Source organism: Pagrus pagrus (assembly GCF_965226575.1).
Source record: "Pagrus pagrus genome assembly, chromosome: 13".
Taxonomy (NCBI): Eukaryota; Metazoa; Chordata; class Actinopteri; order Spariformes; family Sparidae; genus Pagrus; species Pagrus pagrus.
In genome coordinates this window covers 5,020,142-5,038,161 of record NC_140197.1, presented here as the reverse complement: position 1 = coordinate 5,038,161, position 18,020 = coordinate 5,020,142, and the positions used below count along the sequence as shown (strand labels likewise).

Genomic DNA, 18,020 nt, shown 5'->3' with positions numbered 1-18,020 from the left:
GCTAAAGAAAGGTTTGAAGGGTAAACTCAAAAGGGAAAAATATGTGTGTGTCAGGTGTGTCCCTGCGCTTATCAAGACAGACTGAAGTAATGTGGGTCAGAGGGGGGCGCAGCTGCCTGGTGCCCACTGCACTACCTGTTCGCATACGCAACGTGCCAGGCTGTCCCGCCTGACAAGTTTCAGGGCTAGTTTTTCAGGTTCGACCGCCCCCTCCCATTCAGCTCAAACTGAACCGGTAAGAAGAAAAAGGACAACACCCGGAAACACAAGAGCAGTCTGTCTTCAGCGTTTCTTCGGCACAGGGGCAGCGGGGCCGACGACACCCAGACTAACAGGTAGGCTGAGCACAGCAGCAGCTCTTCTGGATGGAACTACACTTCTCCTGCTGTTCAAACACTGGTTCCCGGATGAATATCACGGCGTAAGAAGGGGTCGTAGAAAACACCCATCAACTGCACTGAGTTGTGAGATTAACCTCAGTCGACGAGCCCTGAGAAATCACATGACACGGAGGTTTTGTTGGTCTCACCCGTTTTTTGGACACATTTAGTAACGTTAAAGTTACTAAAGTCTATGTAAAAATGATGCTTGTCAGTTCATCTGTATATTTTAAAACGTGCCCGTTGTTTAAGTACACTACGGTGTGATGAGTGGCATGGCCACTGTTTGACAGCGGTGTGCGAACCTCCATTGCGAAATATCACAATTTATAATCCTTTGCTTTTCCACAAAATGGATCGGGAGAACAATACGTAATTACTTCTGATAAAACACGATGAACTTCTGGTGAATTCGGCGCACACAGTTTTTGAAAGAAATGTTCTCTCCGTTGCGAAATATGCTAATGTATGCTTTGTTTTCACTTCACTTTTTCAATGGAAACTTCCAGAGACCTGCTTGGTTTTTGTGTATTAATATGAATAGCCAACACTTTTTCCTACATGACTCCACTCAGGGCTCTGCCATCCTTTATTTCTGCTGAGTCATGGGACAGGCTTATCTGCTCTGATTACAGGGTGTCACATCAATGGCCTGCACAAACATGCAGCATCCTGTATGTCACAGTGCTTACAGGCTTCAACGGCATAAGATCCTCAGCACTGCGAGGCTGCCAAGAGATCTGCCACAGGTTATCTATTAATTGCCTTGGGGAAATGTTTACAACGGAATAATACATCTGCACAGTTAATATATGCAACAGTATATTTAATTAATTATAAAACTGATATATATCACAAGTGTTTGTTAGAAACACTGTCAGACTTAAGTGCTGAAATGAAAGTTCAGCACTGACTTGTGATAATCATATATTTAAAAAAAGCTGAGACTTGTTTCTTTGTGTGTGTGTGTGTGTGTGTGTGTGTGTTCCAGGTGAAAGGATGGACACCCAGAGTCAGGTTGTGGACAGGTTGCGTGCAGCCTTCAGAGCAGGTACCACCATGCCAGAGCAGTTTCGCCGAACTCAGCTGACCAAGCTTATGTCCATGGTCAAAGATAACGAGCAGCTGATTTTAAATGCACTGCACAAAGACCTTGCAAAGGTACAAGACTGCTCATGTGACACACACACACACTCTACTTCAACACAGACAGCACATAATTACAGAAACGAAGCAGAAGGGCTTACATCCTGATGCTAGCTGTTTTACACAGCCGTTCTCACTGGTTGTAGCTGCTCTGATGGAGGTGAAATTAAACACTTTATAAAGCCTCTAACTGAAGTGTGTGAGTGTAAAAGCTGCTTAACATTTTCCTTTTAAGGTGCAGTATGTAAGAATTGGCTACCTGTTGAATTCATTCTCAAAGCAGATAGGAGCAGCATATCTCCAGAGTGAAGGCCTGTGCACACTGAGACAATACACCCTCACATTGTGTCCATCACGATTACGTCTATCATGATTACACACTGGCTGCCACACGTTGGGAGACAAAGGGAAAAGTGAACTTGATTTTCAGCATTTTTTGTTTTTCACATTCTTTCCTGATGTGATGTGTGTGTGTGTGTGTGCGCGCGCGTTTATGTTTTCAACAAAAATTCTTTTTAAAATTGGAGTTGTTCCAATTCCGATACCCGTATCAGAAATGCTGCCAATACTGCCTAAAATGCAGGTTTCGGTATCGGCTAATTCCTAGTTAGCTTGGTTAGCTCTGCTTAAGGTTACACACCGGAAATCAATTCTTCTTCACTGCTCTAAAAGCCAACACAGGAAGTTGCGCTGTGCTGCCCCTGGCAACTACTGTTTAGAGCGACGAGGAAGAAGTTGATTTCAGGTGAGTGTTATAGCAACATGTCAGCTATTTGGCAATATTTTACTCTGGATAACCAGTAAAACGACAACGAGTTCAGTATGCAAGGCTGTAATTTGGAGGGGGGCACGAGTGTGACGAAACTGCTCTCCCCAAACTCCCAAACAGACAGTGAGGGAACACATTTCATGTAGGCTGAAAGACGTGCAGGCAGTCAGCTTTACTACTGACATTTGGACCTCCGACGTGTGCCCCATGTCTTTGCTGAGTCTGCACACTGGGTGGACATCGCCGTCAACATTTGACTGTCAAGATTTACCCAAGTCGCTGTTGCACTACTGATTTAAACTGTTCTATTTAAAAAGTAGCGGCACTTTAACAGTTTTTAAAGGAATTATCTATTCCTAGATTTCTTTATTTGTTCTTTTTCAGTTATGACCGACTGTCAAAATAGATAATAAAAGAATGTTGTATGGCAATCATTCTCTGCAAGGTTTAACCTGAGCCAGGCCATACAACAATGATAGCAATCATATCACATCCATACAGGCTAGTAGTATAAACAGCTGTTAAAAGAAAAATAATAAATCTTCTTTGTTTTTTGTTTTTTTAAAAACACACACTGGTATCAGAACTGTACTCGGTATCAGCCGATACCCAAAGCCCAGGTATCGGGAAGGAAAAATGGTATCGGAACATCTCTATTTAAAATGCATCGTGGTGTTTTATTTTCACTCCTCCTACTATTTCACTTATTTTATTAAGCCTACTAATTTTGTAATTTATATGATTGTTTCTTCAATTATGATATTTAATATTTGAGGGAGATTCACACACATAACATAAAAAATATAAAATCATTTTTTTACTGGTTATTATTTGATTTGTACATTTTAGGTGCAATAAAAGCACACAAACAAGGTTGCATGAACGCATGCAGGGTGTTTGGAGCACAGTGTATATGCAATTTGTTTGCTACAGTTCAGTAAACGCTAACTTCCCCTTCTTATTGCTGTCCTCACACATCAGCCAAAATTTGAGGCCGTCCTGTCCGAGGTTGATATAGTGATCAATGAACTGCACTACGCCATCGATAACCTATCCAGCTGGCTGAAGCCCGAGTATGTCAGCAAAAACCTGGTAGGTTGACAATGATTTATTAATGCTGGACATATTTTATATACATTACAGGACTCAACAATGATTTTACTTTGATTATCATGATTATTTAGTCACAATCAATGAATCAGTTTGTGTAGAATATTTTTCAATATAATGAAAAGTGTCTTATGAGCAAACCTCAAAGTGATGTTTTTAAGTTATTTTGTCTGACCAACAGAGCACAAAATAGATATTAGAAAAAGCATTTAAGGGTTGAGTATAGCTCTTTATGATGAGTCATCTGTACTTGCTTTTACAGATGTTTAATATTTTTATCTTTTGGGGGATTTTCAGCTAAGGGCTCTGACACACCTGGGCAGAGCCTGTAACTGTAATACCATGAATTCACCCATTTAGTGCAGTTTGTCCTATTTTTCTCCCCCCCTCTTCACCAGTGCCATTTGCATCTTTTTATCGGGCATATTCTTCATCTGAAGTGTCCCCCAGTTACCCTTTTTGAATGATGAATACAGACTACCGCCACCTGGTGGTATGGAGAGTCATTTCCTCTCACACAGATACAGAGCGTTTGAGCTAGTTGGCTGTAGTCTTTCAGTGTGTTCAAGTGCAGCTTTTTGTGGAGACACGGGCACCATGAAACGACACGTCAGTCGCCCTTGCCGTTTGATGTTTGTTTGGTGTGTCTGGGCCTTTAGACCTTATGTGTGCTTACATTGTATTTACAAAACACTTGTATTGCTGTGTAATTTATTTTTGATATTTGTCCATTTCCAGGCCACAAAGCTAGATGACTGTTTTGTACAGAGGCAACCATTAGGAGTTGTGTTAATCATCGGGCCGTGGAACTATCCTGTGCAACTCATTCTCATACCCTTGGTTGCAGCCATTGCCGCAGGTATCATCCTCACCCATATAACCAGAATATACACAAAAGCTGCATTGTTACTGACACTCTATTAAGAAACCCACAGAGAGTAAATGACCAACTTTGCAGTGCCCTTCAGCTCAGTCACAACAGGCAGCCTTTCTCCCCCTCATAATCTAAAATAAACCCCTTGTACACCACCTGCCACCAAAAAGCAGACAAACAATACTAGACACTTGATGGAAAAGTAAAGGGAGATGGTGAAGTCCCAAACAGAGCTAAGAAGAGTGACTATCTTGCATTCATCAAGTGGACAGAAATGACTACAATGGAATGATAATGCTGTTATTTGTATTCTGGTTGTTTAAACAGGTACATGTGTGCTAACATCTTAGTGCTGATAACTTTCACTGCCATTACTTAGTGAATGTAGCTCCAAACCTGTGATAATAATTTTGACGACAACTGAAACAGTCTGTAATAATTCAGGGAATTGTGATCTGTCTTCACATGACTTGCATTCACAAGCTGTCTTGTCAAACCTTAAAGATAAATGATAAATCATGGAATGTATGATAACCGCTGACAACAGCTAACAGCTTTTTTGTTCAGTTTGTTCTCATGAGGACATCACAACTGAACAATAATGTAACTGTGCTTGTAGCCAGGAGGGACTAAGAACATTTTCAGACCCTTCTGTGAATGTTAATGTTTTTAACCAAGCACCTTTGAATCAGCAGCTCCATTTGAGGGAAGAAGAATTCACTTAAAGCAGCATTATGTAACTCTTCACCTTATAATATCAGCTTCAGAGTCATGTTGATGGTACAGTGTCTTGTAACAGTGAATGGTGTCTCTGTCTCTTGTTTCTACACTGTAACTTCAGTGAGAGGGTAGGATCACAGCCCTAAATACTTGTGGGGAAAGTTTACATCAACTTGTAAAGAACATGTACATCATGTCAGTCTTGAGTTCCAGTAGTTTCTACAGCTCTCATGTTTCTGTGATGGAATGAGTGGAACACAAACTACTTTGTCACACCAAACATTCATGAAGTTTGGTTCAGTAATTAATTTATTATAGGTCTTCTGAAAATGAGACCAAATCTGCTGGATCAAAAATATACAAACAGTAATTCTAATATTTGGTTAAATGTCTCTTGGCCATTTTCACCTCAGTTAGGTGCTTTTGATAGACATCCACAAGCTTCTGGTAGTCCTCTGGCTGAATCTTTAACCACTCCTACAATCTTTTGACAGAATCAGTGAAGTTTAACCAAATTTGTTGGCTTCCTGGCACGGACTGTTTCTTCAGCACAGTCCACATCTTCTCAATCTTCTGCTGATGATTTTGGGTTTTCCTGAAGAATTTGGAGATAATCCTCCTTCTTCATTATTCCATTTACTTTCTTTAGAGCACCAGATCCACTGGCAGCAAAACAGCCCCACAGCATAATACTACCAGCACCATGCTGGACAGTAGGTATGTTTTTTTTTTTGTTTGTTTGTTTTTTTTTTGGAGTTAAAGGCCTCACCTTCTCTCCTCCAAACATATTGCTGCTCATTGTGGCCAAACAACTCAGTTTCTGTTTCATCTAACCACTGAGTTGTTCATGTGATCAGCAGCAAACTTCAGTGAGGTTTTATGGTGCTTGGGAGCAAGGGCCTCTCTTGTACAGCAGCCTCTCAGCTCATGTTGATGTAAAACACACTTGACTGTGGACACTGACACCTGTCTTCCAGCAGCTTCTAATTCATTGCAGACTTGCTTTTTGGTGGTTTTTGGTTGACTCTTGACCACCCTGATCAATTTTCTCTCAGCAGCAGGTGATAGTTTGTGTTTTCTGATCGTGGCAGTGACACAACTGTGCCATGCACATTATACTTACTAACAGTTGTTTGCACAGTTAATCTTGGGACCTGTAACTGCTTTAAAATGGCTCCAAGTGACTTTCCTGACGTGTTCAAATCAATAATGCGTTCTGTCAGATCAATGCTGAACTCCTTAGACTTACTGACTTAGACTACCCATTGTAGTGTTTGTGGCTGAGTCCAATGGGTGTATCAAACAAGCCTTATTAAAATGGGCCAGAAAAGTCACCAGCTGTTATCAATCACTGTTGATATCATCTGCTGTTATCATCAGTCAGAAGAAGTTAAGAAGTCATGCTACAAAGAACATTTGATTCACACAACTTTCTATAATCACCAAAATTGATCGTTTAAGTTACTGTATGTATATTTTTGATCCAGCAGATTTGGTCACATTTTCCGAAGACCTATAATAAATTCATTACTGAACTAAACATGAATGTTTTTTGTGACAAAGTAATCACACAAAGTGTCAATTTCTACATGATGTTGCTTTAAACTCTGTTTGGCTTTAATTTGGCCAGGCTGTTTAAACCTTATTACGAGTATTCTTCATAAATGTGGCCCTCATGACAAAGTGAGGTCAGATAACTAACCTCAATCAGTCACTGCCGTCTGAACTGATTGGATGATGTTGTTATCCTTGACAAGGAAACTGTGCACTCATCAAACCTTCAGAGGTCAGCGCTGCCACGGACAGTCTGATAGCAGAGCTCATCCCCAAATATTTGTCTCAGGTAAATCAACCATTGAGTTTAAAAAGTTGTCGTTTTCCTAATTTTTTTTTATACACACACTAAGATGAGACTTATTGTCTGTGGCAGGACTGTTATGCAGTTGTCCATGGTGGAGCAGATGAGACCAAGGCACTTCTGCAGAACCGCTTTGACCACATCTTGTACACAGGTAAAAGCTTACAGTATTTCACAATAGTTCAGTTGTAGATATATGTATTTTGTCCCTCTCAGTGGTCACACGACCATAATATAGTTTAAAAACAAATGATCAGAATTGATACAGCAGAACAGAGATATCACCTTTTTATTCCATACATTCTACTTCCTGTTCAAAATCTGGAGCCTACACTACCCACAATACGACTTAGAGTGACATCACTGGAGGCACTTTATCAGATGACTTACAGCCTTCTCTGGAGCCACTACATGCTTTATACTTCTGTTTCCACACATGCAGTAGAACTCCCCAACACTTGTAAACACACTGCAATGTGTAAAATTGGTGGAGTTACCCTTTAAATCTTCACATACTTAATTGACACCAACTTCAGACAGCATCCTATTAATAAAGTATTATGCATCTTTCAAGATGTTATAAGATTTAAATAAGTGATACCTTGAAACAAAGATGCTGATGTTGGTCAGCTTATCATCCGTCCAACACTTCGGTCCATAGCAAGACACCTTGACTACTACCAACCAGATTGTTAAAAACATAGAAACCATGTTCATGCTCAGCAGAGGATCATCCACTTCACTCTGACACTGACCTTCAGCTGTGTCTTTTAGGTTCTCAGACTGTGGCACGCAGCATCCTGCAGGCGGCCTCAATCCACTTGACGCCAGTAACCTTGGAGCTGGGTGGCAAGTGTCCCTGCATCATTTACGGAAAGATTGACATCACAGTCGCTGCTCGCCGCTTGGCGTGGGCCAAGTTTTTTAACGCTGGCCAGAGCTGCGTGGCACCGGACTATGTGCTGTGCTCACCGGCCGACCGGGACGCCCTGCTGCCGGCGCTGCGCAAGATCCTGGAGGATTTCTACGGCAAGGACCCTCAGACCTGTCCGGACTTCTCCCGCATCGTGTCGCCCCGACACTGGACTCGACTGATGGAACTACTTGGGAGGTCCAGTGGAAAGGTTGTTTTGGGAGGAGAGAGCAGCCAGGAGGACAAGTACATTGGTGGGCTTCAGATGCAGTCAGTGCTGATAAATTGAACAAGATTCCTCTGTCAGAAAGAGAACAGATTACAGATCAATTACGAAGTTCCCTTACAAGATCTGCCCCACTCAAGAGATTCAGAGAAATGCCCCGTAATGAGACTGTATGTTCGTTTTTCTCAGATCAGGTTGAAATGTAGCATGGACAAGGGAGAGGAGGGCAAGTCAGTACGCTGGCATTCAAGTGAGTTGATGTAACTTTAATTGAACTCCAGCCACAGTACCTGCAAGGCACAATTCTAGTGGTGAATGCTATAATATAATACAGCAGAGAGATGACAGGAAATGGGATGAGAGAGAGGGGGGATGACATGCAGCGAATGGCCACTCGAACCCTGGGCCGCTGCAGTGAGGACGGGGCCTCTGTACATGGGTCGTGCACTCTACTGAACTACTGGGGTGCCCCATCAATATATTATTAATAGTTTATTAATTATTAGTTGTATTAGTGATAATAAATAGTTTTACTTATAATTCAACCATAAACCAATGCACATACTGTATTTCAGGGGTTTTTACCATCATCAGGTGGACACTGCATGCCATGGAGCATAATTAATTTAACTTAAAGCTATGGTCTACGATGTGAAAGATTGATCATTATTATTAACATTATTTAGATGGTGGTTATGGCCCAATAGTACGACCTACACAATGTGAAGAGCAAAAGGAACCAAATAAATCCATTCTCTCTAGCCCCTGCAAAACTGCAAAGAAATTGACCAATAGCAGCCATCCGGTCCAGATGGGAGTTTCCCCTTGTTCAAATTTGCACTCTCTCTCTTGGACCCTCCATCCAATCCCCTCGCTCACTCCCCTTCTCCTAGTCACGCCTCGTCTCGTCCCTCGTCTCGTCCCTCGTCTCGTCCCTTGTTATCCCAGTACCAGAGCTAACTTAGCTGTTGATAAATAGTAACTTATTACCTAGCTGTAATGTGTAACGTAGCTGTAACATGCTAATGACGTTACGCTAGCTTGGCTGTGGAGCTTAGCTGTGGACATTGTAATGACTTACAAGATTTGCGTTAGTTTCAACGTGCATTGTAAAAACTTTACCTGTGAATCCGACAGCGTTACTCCGCATTCAAAGCTGGCGCCGTATTTGGTTTCTGCCGGCCGGCTTGTTGCTCTTGTTGCTTGTTGCGGGAGGGGCTGTGTCGTGGGAGGCTCCGAGGGGAGGGCGATACGAGCTCGGAGGGGAGGGATTAAGGAGCACAGAGGGGAGGGGTGTAATGTATTTGTATTAGGAAAGGGACAAGGTTATATCATATGAGAGCATATATCTGAACCAAAAAATAGGTTTACATACATTTTATGAAGAAGTTTCTGCATCATTCACATAGTGTCTGTTAGTAGTAATACATATGCTGATGTTTTCTGATGTTTCTCCTCAGCTCCCACGGTGATGGTGGATGTGGCTGAAGATGATGCACTCATGCAGGAGGAGATTTTTGGCCCCATTCTGCCCATCCTCACTGTTGAATCTTTGGAGAAAGGCATCGAATTCATCAACCGCCAAGAGAAGCCACTGGCCCTCTATGCTTTCTCTGACGAGTCTTCTGTAAGAAAACACATCTGCCCCTCCCACATCATACCTGTAAACGTATCCTCTTATATTTAACATCAGGTTGTGCTTCCCCTCTGAAGGTAGTGAACACAGTACTGGAAAATACCAGCAGTGGAGGATTCTGCTCTAATGACGGGATCCTCCACATGACCCTGCCAAGCCTGCCCTTTGGAGGTGTAGGTAGGTTTGTTTTTTGGCAGCATGGCTGTACCGGTCTGCCTGCTTCTGTGTCTAAAGTGCCTCTTACCTGCCAACATTTAGCAGCTGTTTGAACACACTGTTTCAACTGATTTCACCATTTACACTCAATTTATTAAAGTCCTGTTTAATGAAGCCACGAGAGGCTGAAAAAACAACAAATAAAACAAATACAGTAAACAGTTACCAATATAGGCTGCCTGTTTGTCATGGTGGAGAAAGTCCCCAGACTTCCTGAAAAAGTTGCTCAGTTTTGTCGGTTGTTGAGTAAGGACACGTTGTGACAAACTGCACTATTATTTGGGCATTCTTATTTATTTGTCATGTTTTACGTGAAGATGGTAAAAAAAAAAGTTGAAGGTGTGTCTTTAACTGATGACACGCTTGAGTATTGATCAGAGCAGCGACTGTAAATCCTCTTCCTCCCTGCGGTGAGTAGCCACTAACAAAGTTCCACTAACTCCGTTATTAACACGTTTTATTTCCTTTAACTTCTTCACAGTAAAATTATTCATTTTTTTTACTTATTTGAAAGCTTTTATTATGAACAGCAGTGGCAGTAATTTCACACAACTCCTGAAACAGGTGAAAGTGAGGGCCACAGAGATTCAGTTAGAAGCTACAAGAGCACTGGGAGCTGGGCGGTGTGCCCCACTCTGGAGAACGCAACTCTGCACAGTTTAACTGCTGATTAAAAGGCATATCGGCGTGGCACAGTTTGACTTGGCACAGCCAAAATTGCAACTTTAAAAGCTTCAAAAGGCACGAAAAAAAATTAACTTCATCCATATGCAAATGTTGAGTTGGACTATTTCAGGAAACCTAATTGGCTCACAGATTAAAGGAGTATTCACTTTGTGTAAGGATGTTTCTTTTTTATAGAATTATAAACTGTATGTATTGCGACTGAACTGTAGAGTTTTTTGGGTGAAAACACATTTCTCTATTGTGCTGTAGTGCAACAGAATAATTCAAACCTAGAGTGAAATCACATCAGATCCTCTGAGTGGGCCTTACAAGTCATTTGTAGCCTGATGCATATTATGTAGAGAGTCTGGATACTGCAAAAGGTACAGTACCTGTACTGTACCTTTTGCCTCTCTGACATTGTATGCATGTTTTTCTGAATGGGTTTTTGGGTTTGATCACTCCTGCCAGGGTCCAGCGGTTGGGGCAGTTACCACGGGCGCTGGGGCTTTGAGGCGTTCAGCCACCGGCGGGCTGTCATGCTGCGCGGCTGGGCTCTGGAGAGACTCAACGGTCTGCGCTACCCACCTTACACAGAGAATAAACTGAGCTGGCTGCGCTGGAGCGCCTCGCCAAAGAGCTGCTCACTTATGTGATGACAGTAGAGGTGTGTGTGTGTGTGTGTGTGTGTGTGTGTGTGTGTGTGTGTGTGTGTGTGTGTGTGTGTGTGTGTGTGTGTGTGTGTGTGTGTGTGTGTGTGTGTGGTGGAGCTTTTTTATACTGTATGCATGAATGTAAATGATGATGATTTATCTGGAAACAGCATTAATAACTCTCTTAAACTTAATCTTACTCTCTTATAACTTTAATCTCTTGGGAAGTTTGTTTGTCCACTTGTATATTCATACACTTTATAACACTTAATAATTATGATAATGTATTGTATCCTAACTACTTTTAGGTCCATGCTTCACTTTCAGAGCACATGTATTCTGGTTAGCAGAAGGGAAATTACAGACAACACAGCCTCTAAACTGGCTCAGATACTAAATGTCAGGATCCCACCACCTGCTTGTTTTTATCCTCTCACAGTGAAATCTTTATTTCGGTGATGATTGTGTTTCATTGTAATTAATAACATCGTTTGATCATTATTGTAAATGTGTTGTATTGTTTTGATTGTTTTCTCATGGTGACAGAGGAGATAACGTAGTGTTCTGGGCTGTGTTTTAATACTTTTATTGAAAATAAATTTGAACTTTTATAAACATTTATTTGAGAGCTGTTATTCTTCAAGAAAGGCATGCAGTTGTCATTTGTCCCCATTTGAGGCCTCGCTGAGCACATTCTACCACAGAACAGTTATATGACAGTTTGCAAAGTATGTCATGCTCAGTCAGTCACCTGTTGAACTGGAAACTTTGTCGGAAAGGAGGGGGGGAAATCAGCTTCAATAACATGACAAACAGAATTGTAACAAGGGTAACCTGTTCAACTACTGTGTGGCTATGCATTGATCAACCAAACAGTACATGTCAAGTGCAAGTGAATCACAGCACCTCAAGTAAAGCGGGAACAAATCTCAATATCTACATTCATAGCAGTTAAGATAAGATGTAGCAGGTCAGTTTACCAGTCAACAGCACTCATATGCTGGAGTAATGATTGATTTGATGTGTGTCAATTAGTTTGTGGTGATTTGAGTAAAAAAATGAATGAAACATGCAGAAATGTAAAACATAAATCAGGAGAAATTCTGAAGGTCTTTGAAAAGTTCTTATAATGCAGGACTGCCTAATGGGCCTCATATTTCAGTTGGTATTGGTCTTGAGTGCTGCACAAACAAAACTTCAGGAGGCCAAAGGTCACATCTATAACCTTTGACCTCATCCAGTCTCATCACAACTTTTCATTGATGAGATATAAATGTGGGGGAACAGCTGTCTTCCTTCACTTTCTTATGCAACACCAAACTAAAACACTTATACAGATGTGGAACCAAGTGTGCAGCACAGACGTCTTCAGCGCCGACCAGTAGGTACAGAGGCCCTGAGGGGCCGAGCAGGACACTTTTTTTTACAGGTAAGAGAGAAAAAAACAAACTATTGAGGCGAGTGCTGCACTGGCTTAGGGGTAAAAAAGACGTAGGAGTTAAAAAAAATCAGGTCGTCCTAAAGGATGAGGATGGAGGATAAATACAGATAAAAAGGATTTGTTTTTTTTTCTGATGATCCATTTATAAGTCTGACAGTCTACATTTAATCTCTCCTGTGTTTATGACTTAAGAACTGATGAAAAAAGGTTTTGCCAGGATAATCATTCAAATTTCCTTTGAAGTTTCTTCCATCTGTGAAACCAAGTGAAACGTTTTTTTTAAGTGTTTGTTGTAATTCTCATTTCGGCCACAAGTTATGTGACCTCACTGTCATGTCTTTCTTTTGGCTAGGAATATATTATAATCTGCGGATCTGCCGTCAGCGTGGCGGGCAGAATATGTGCAGGTCAGATCAGGCTGTACCATTTCATGGCCTAGTTTGTTGTTTTTCAAATTCTGATAGATGAGCCTTTTCATGTTCCTTCCTACTTTATAGTTGTAATAGTTACTATCACCTGCAGCACTACTTTAGTGTTTTCTTATGTTTTATGTTCAAAATGCCATTTAACCCCAGCAGTTCTAGTGGCAGGCTCCAGCCAGTCATTATACACATGATCAAACACACATCAAATATTCCCCTTTCCAGGTGCCGTCCTCACAAGAAGGCTTAATGGTAACCTGTGAGTTAACTGAATTTGTATATGTGCTCAGGAGACTATATGTCTAAGGGAATAGTAAAATTTCATACATGAATTGATAGCTATACTAGATCAGACTTAGAAAATCAAATGAATTTCATGAAATTAGTATATCAAACAATAAAATATCATGATAGTGGCCTTAGAGGATGATGATGATGAGGATGGCAAAATTAAAAGGAAAGATAGTGTAAATGGTGTATGTACTGCTTGCTGCGGGACGAACAAACTTAAGCTGTCAGCATCAGACTGGCCAGGCTGAAGAGCCTCTTCATGGGTGCACGAGACAATGTCGCAGTGTTGAGTTTCATGGACATCAGGAGAGGCCAGGCGATTGTTTCACAAGCACGCATGGAAAGGCATGTTTGATCATTTTTTTTCCTATCTGTCCATTATACAGATCAATACACTGTACAGATGTTATGGCCCTATGATGGAATATGTTTTTTGGTTTAAGGTTTTTGTTTTTTTTAAAGTAATATTTCTAAATGTGAAGAGAAATTATGCCTCCATGTATTAATGTAGTAGTGCTCTAGGAAAGCATTTAAAATGTGACTTTTACAGTGTGCAACTCTTACATTTGTATGATTAAATGGCCGATCTCCAGTTCAAGGCTTAAAAAAGGGGATTAATTCATTAACAAAATGAAATGAAGTATGTTCGCACTCAAGACCATTGGTCCATTATGTCCATCTACTGTTTGTACTCTGAAGCTGGTTCAGCAGTGCTCCAGGAACCCAGATCCAGGGGCCACATCTTTGAGGCAGCTTTCTATGGTGGAAGAAAGCTGAAGCTTCAGAGGAGCTCTCATGTGATGAACGAGCAGGTGTCACGGAGCTGTAGCGGGCAACACACAACACACTGCCAGTCAGCGATGCACCCTCAATATGACCATGAGGCCTTGTACCCAGACTGTGGCGAAAGGAAAGACTCAGGTTATCATGGGAACGAACGGGCGTATTTATAAAGGTTGTGACCTACCTTTAAACAGTAATAATCTACTGCCCCTACTTGTGCAAACCTCTGGCTGTGAAAAGTCTAAAGCCAACTGTCCTCCCACCCATTCCTAACAAAGTCAAGCCAAACACCTCAGCATCAAAAAAGCTGGAAACACCCAGTCCACCAAGCCAAAATATATTTCTTTGTCAAATCTTATCGGCCGTGAATTTTCCTCACGCCTTTTTCTGACATCCCCTGTCACCATCATTCTCCTTACACTCCCACTGCCCACACTTCTGCCTGTACCTCCTCTTCTCTCCCCTCCCAGCCAACATATCCATGTGGGCCTCATTTGGGTCAGAATGTGAACTGCAAATATGGGTCCCAAGGGGGTGAATCACAGGTTCCACGGTGGCCCTGCCTGTTTCAGCAGAGCTTCATGATGAGCTGATCATTTGAATCCAGTGTTTTGGGGCAGGGGAACATCTGCGGGGCAGGGAAGGATTGAGGAACCCTCCTTTAGGACAACATGGGGCCACTAAATTTGCCTCACAGTCAAGTTCCAATTCAGGCCAGACCTGTCTGTGTGGAGTTAGCATGTTCATCCCCATGTGTAGTTGGGTTTACTCAAGGGGCTCCGGTTTCTCCCACTTGTTAGGTGTAACCTAAAAAACTGTTTGGTTAAGTTAGGTTAATATGTAATGTTAGATTAAGTTAAAAGGCAATAGTAACAAGGTAAGACAAAATATTAAAAATAAATAAATTTAAAATTAAAATTAAAATAAATATGTCATATGGACTTGCCTTTTCATTGAACACAAACTAGGCTGTATTACATCACACACATGTGGGACTTTGGGCTGTTGAATACAGGTTGGGCACATCAATCTGCTGCGATGCCTTAAGTTGGTCACTTCTAAAGTTAGGGACTATTTGAGTGGCGGACACTCTCAAGTAGAGATCTGCAGGACCACTGGAGTCATATATTTTTTTCAAAAGCAGAAAACTACATTTAGCTGAAATGTAGAGTTTTTTTAATTTTTCTTTCTGCCTTCACGGTTGAAATATATTTAAATATATTTAATATAAATATTGTATTTAGAAACTGTATCAAAATTCATTTGGAAAGCTAAATAAAACATTTACAAGATATCTATCACTGTCAAGATGTAGCTATTTTAGTTTCAAAAAGAAATCCATAGTTTTTGAAAAGCTGAAAAATCCGAATTTGACATTTTCACTTGGCATCTTGTAAACAAAGGGCTTGAACTGATATGTTTCTATTTGAATTGATGTAGCTGTCTGAACAGCCTGCATTACAGCTTACCTTTAGCTTGCACTATGTGCACATGAACACAACATGGCCAGTTTGAGGCAGACATATATTAGGGGGCAGTCAGAAATGTGAAGGGGGCATTGTGGGTGCACATACTGTGCAATTTTTTTGGGGTGTGTTTTACATTTTTGGGGGACCACTTTTTGCCTGTAACAGTGTTTTCTCTATGGAACTGGTTTGTTAGCACTATGTCCAACCCCCAACCTGCATTGCACTTTGTCAGGCCTCTATCCTTCGACCTGTCCAACTTGGTTATCCCTCCAGGAGACTAAGCACCTGATTATATCCTTAAAATAGTGTGAAACGATAGTGAAGACTGTTGGTGCAGAATTAGGGGCAAAGCGGGGGTCTGTCAGACACAAGTCATTTCTCTGTTTTGTGCAGCGGACTCTGACACTCCACTCTGACAGGACACATTGGGAGAAGAGGAGGCAGTGGGTGTGGGCGACTTTGAAACATACATCAAAAGGTACTGCTTGGTAGGGACATCTGTGCTATGTCTTTTGAAAAAAATTTGCAAAACGGATTTTGCAAAATTTGTGACACAAAAAACACATTTGGAAGTCGTCAACCCCTATATTCATATTTTCATAAGTTATACAACCAGGTGTTTAGGAGCCATTTCCCTTAAGACATTTTCCATTCAAAATAATATGAAATCCACCCACATGAGCCAAGACAGACAGACAGACACACACACGCACGCACGCACACACGCACGCACGCACGCACGCACACACACACACACACACACACACACACACACACACACACACAGAGTATTTTCTATTGCTTATCCATACATATGACTGATGACACACACACACAACACACAAACATTAGAGCAAGCATTAGAACAAGTACAACAGTCTGGTAAGTTCAGAAAATGACATCACTTTACTGTAATGCAGCCTTTAAAACCAGGTTTATGACCAAATATAGTCTCATATCACAATAACGACATAATATCGATATACTCCCCATGCAGATCTATAATGCTTATATTACACTGATCATACCGCACCAAGAAAGGCTGATTTAGGAAAAACCCTTGACTGTACTAAATTGAGTGAAGGTATGTTACATTGCTTATAAAGGAAACTTTTCATTTCTTTACAAGGTAAATTCATTGCCGTTTTTTTTCAACACAAGGGTTTAAAAGGTTAAACTCTGTTTGAGTCCTTTGTGCTAAATCTATTTTATGAAATGGAGTGTTAAGGATAAGCTGCCCTGTAGTCTGGATGTTGGATGGTCAGACGGCTCCTGCCCACAATTTCAGGATTAGATGTATGAGGAAAAGATTATCATTATTATTATTATTATTATTATTATTATTATTATTATTATTATATTATTATTTTGGCAGCAATGGGCTTCCATATTGTTTTACACATTAATGCCACTACATGGTTTTCGGTGCAGTTGTAGTGGACAGACAGCTTTGAGAAATAGCCTAAAGGCCATTTTAGGTCGTGGAGGCAGCTGCTCAATATCACATTTTATTTTGGTGGAAAGCAGGGGTGGTAACACACCTGGATTATTAATCAGCAGCTGTCTTGTGACGCAATGCCTCGTGCCCAACTCGTACATCATCGCCCTTTTCCGTAACTCGCGCCTCTTGAACAGGCGGTGCTGCTGCGTACGTCACAGCAGCAGCAGCAGCAGCAGTCGGTACGGCGGAGCTGAGGGCGGGAGCGATGATGGTGACCGTCAAGCCGATTCTTTAACAGCCAGTTTGATTGGGAAAATACATCTTCCGCCGACGAAGCCAGCTCTACAATGGACGGACATGTTTTTCCCGACCAAGAGCAGCTCTTGCAGTTTCTGAGGAGGCTGAAGGAGGTTTTCGACGTGTGTGACGAGGATGCTGACGGCTTCATCCGGGTGGAGCACTTGGTGGATCTCGGTCTTCAGTTCGGTCAAGGAGAGGAGGTGAGTAACGGATGGGAAACTATGGACACATAGCCCCCTCACAGGCGTAGGCCTGTTCTGTATGTGGCAAGCTGTGCTGGCCAACCAGCAGTCTGACAAGGCTGTTTAGTAACAAGTGGCGACTGGTAGATCTCATGAGCCCGTGACAACAACAGACAGACTACCTGTCCTACGTTTTAATGTCACAGGTGTGCTAGAGGTGCTAGCATTTCGTGCCTCATTACCTAACCATTAGCTAGCAGCATCTTTACTGGACTGGTATGCTGCTACAGTATACGACAGGTGACTGCAAGCTGTCATGTTTGATACCTCTGTTTGTCTCATGATATGTGTTGAGGCTTTGCCGTGTGAAAACAGCTCGCTAACGCTAAATAGACGCCTTTATGGGCCATTCTACAGAATTGGTACAAAGTCAGACTTGGAAACATCTTGAAATGAATGTGTTTTTGTATGTATGTAAATTGTATAATATCTAAGGCCCTACTTCTAGCCTGGTAATTGCCCAA

The 18,020-nt window shown here is 41.6% G+C and overlaps 2 protein-coding genes across 2 annotated transcripts in view; both read left to right on the top strand.

Moving 5' to 3' along the window:
* The first annotated feature begins 260 nt into the window (after positions 1 to 260).
* aldh3b1 (aldehyde dehydrogenase 3 family, member B1) lies at positions 261 to 11,786 on the top strand. Its single transcript, XM_084371483.1, has 10 exons — positions 261 to 335; positions 1,372 to 1,541; positions 3,277 to 3,387; positions 4,144 to 4,264; positions 6,757 to 6,842; positions 6,930 to 7,011; positions 7,632 to 8,024; positions 9,457 to 9,623; positions 9,710 to 9,809; positions 10,986 to 11,786. Exons 2-10 carry the CDS (start codon positions 1,380 to 1,382, stop codon positions 11,168 to 11,170), a joined length of 1,407 nt encoding a protein of 468 aa, XP_084227609.1. The 5' UTR covers positions 261 to 335; positions 1,372 to 1,379; the 3' UTR covers positions 11,171 to 11,786.
* A 5,444-nt stretch (positions 11,787 to 17,230) lies between these two features.
* rab11fip4a (RAB11 family interacting protein 4 (class II) a) overlaps positions 17,231 to 18,020 on the top strand; it is a 34,012-nt gene continuing 33,222 nt past the window's right edge. Inside the window, exon 1 of the mRNA XM_084372005.1 lies at positions 17,231 to 17,514. Coding sequence (XP_084228131.1) covers positions 17,362 to 17,514 — 153 coding nt within the window. The 5' untranslated portion in view covers positions 17,231 to 17,361. The remainder of the gene's footprint in view (positions 17,515 to 18,020) is intronic.